This window comes from Cyprinodon variegatus, unplaced genomic scaffold, assembly GCF_000732505.1.
Source record: "Cyprinodon variegatus isolate N-32 unplaced genomic scaffold, C_variegatus-1.0 Scaffold42, whole genome shotgun sequence".
In the NCBI taxonomy this organism is placed as follows: domain Eukaryota; kingdom Metazoa; phylum Chordata; class Actinopteri; order Cyprinodontiformes; family Cyprinodontidae; genus Cyprinodon; species Cyprinodon variegatus.
This window is the reverse complement of record NW_015150495.1, coordinates 2,114,733-2,116,108: the sequence shown is the minus strand read 5'-3', so window position 1 is coordinate 2,116,108 and position 1,376 is coordinate 2,114,733. Positions and strand designations below refer to the sequence as shown.

Sequence of the window (1,376 nt, the reverse complement as noted above, 5' to 3'; positions counted from 1 at the left end):
TATAAGATATATATTACATTTAATGATTTAAGAGACACATTTAGATTTATATATATATACTCTACAAATATGACAAAAAAATTGTATTGAACAATTAAGAAGCTTCTCTCTGAAACTCCAAATACAACCACAAAACATTTTGTTAAAACTTAGAAAGATGGATGAAATGGACATTAATTCTGAAGCATACTGCACTCCTTTATATGCACTTTGTCATTTTATGTTTAGATAATCATGACCTGATATTCTCAATACCTCAATGTACCTCATGCACTTTGTATATTTGAATTACTGTTAATTCCAATATGTGTTTGTACATATATTGGTATAATAATGATTAAAGAAAAAAAGGTGTTTTGCTTCTACACAACTTTGTTTTATTTTTTTTTCAATAAAATATGTAGATCTTCTCTGCAATAAAACTGTAAAATTAGATTTATTTTGTAGCACAGCTTTAGAGATAACAGGAAATATAGAACATTTTAATTTTCAGAAGAAGTATCTGAAGCTGGCAGAAGATCTAAGCTGCTAGCTGGAGAAATGTAGACGGTTTTGAACTTTTCTAAGACGCTGATATCCTTCTCCAGTTGTGTCATTTTCTCTTCCAGAAAGATCTTCTCTTTTTTCTTTGTCCCGGTGTTTATGAGATAGGCAGGGATCTGATATTTATTATGGACTTTCTTCTTCTTCAGCATCTTCAAAAAAAAAAAAACACAAAGAAATTTTAACCTGAAGGTTTTTCAAAGGCTATTATTTAAAAAAAGACATAATTCTGTCTTTAAACCCCTTTGACTTCAACAATCTAATTTGGTTTTCTTCATCGGAGACTTTACATGGGCCTAAGGAAATTTAGTTAACCTTTAGTATAGCATGAAGGTCCTCTTCTGGTAGGCCTTCCCTGGTGTTCGGCTTCTTTACAACGCGCTCGTACTCCTCCCTCTCCTCCCTAGCCTTTTGTTCAGCTTCTGTGCGCCGCTTCAAGTACGCAGGTACTTTACCATAATCCTAGAGATTGAAGAAACATCATGCTTCACGATCTGCTTATGTATCAAACTGGGCTCTGAAAACCATGATTTTGCAGTTAATATAATCCTTCTATAAGCTTTATTGCTCATCTTCAGACTCAGGGGAATCATAGACAATTGTTTTAATCCAATTTTTAACTAAACCATCTAGCAGCAGGTTCGTACTCTTTAAAAGCACAAGGGGGAGAGAAAAATAAGCAAGCCCTGAGCTAGGAGTGCTACTGTATGTATGTAGGCGACAAAAAAAACCCAAAGAAATATTCAGAGTTAAAGTTAACAACTCTTCTCTCTGTAGATTCTCTCAGGAGAGAGACACAGCTCAACATAGATGTTTGAGCCTACTTTTTATGA

At 33.7% G+C, this 1,376-nt stretch overlaps 1 protein-coding gene across 1 annotated transcript in view; it reads right to left on the bottom strand.

Moving 5' to 3' along the window:
- Positions 1–257: 257 nt before the first annotated feature.
- The window catches only part of enkur (enkurin, TRPC channel interacting protein), a 5,905-nt gene continuing 4,786 nt past the window's right edge, over positions 258–1,376 (bottom strand). The window contains exons 3-4 of the mRNA XM_015370166.1: positions 859–1,005; positions 258–695 (exon numbers count right to left, since the gene is read on the bottom strand). Coding sequence (XP_015225652.1) covers positions 483–695; positions 859–1,005 — 360 coding nt within the window. The 3' untranslated portion in view covers positions 258–482. The remainder of the gene's footprint in view (positions 696–858; positions 1,006–1,376) is intronic.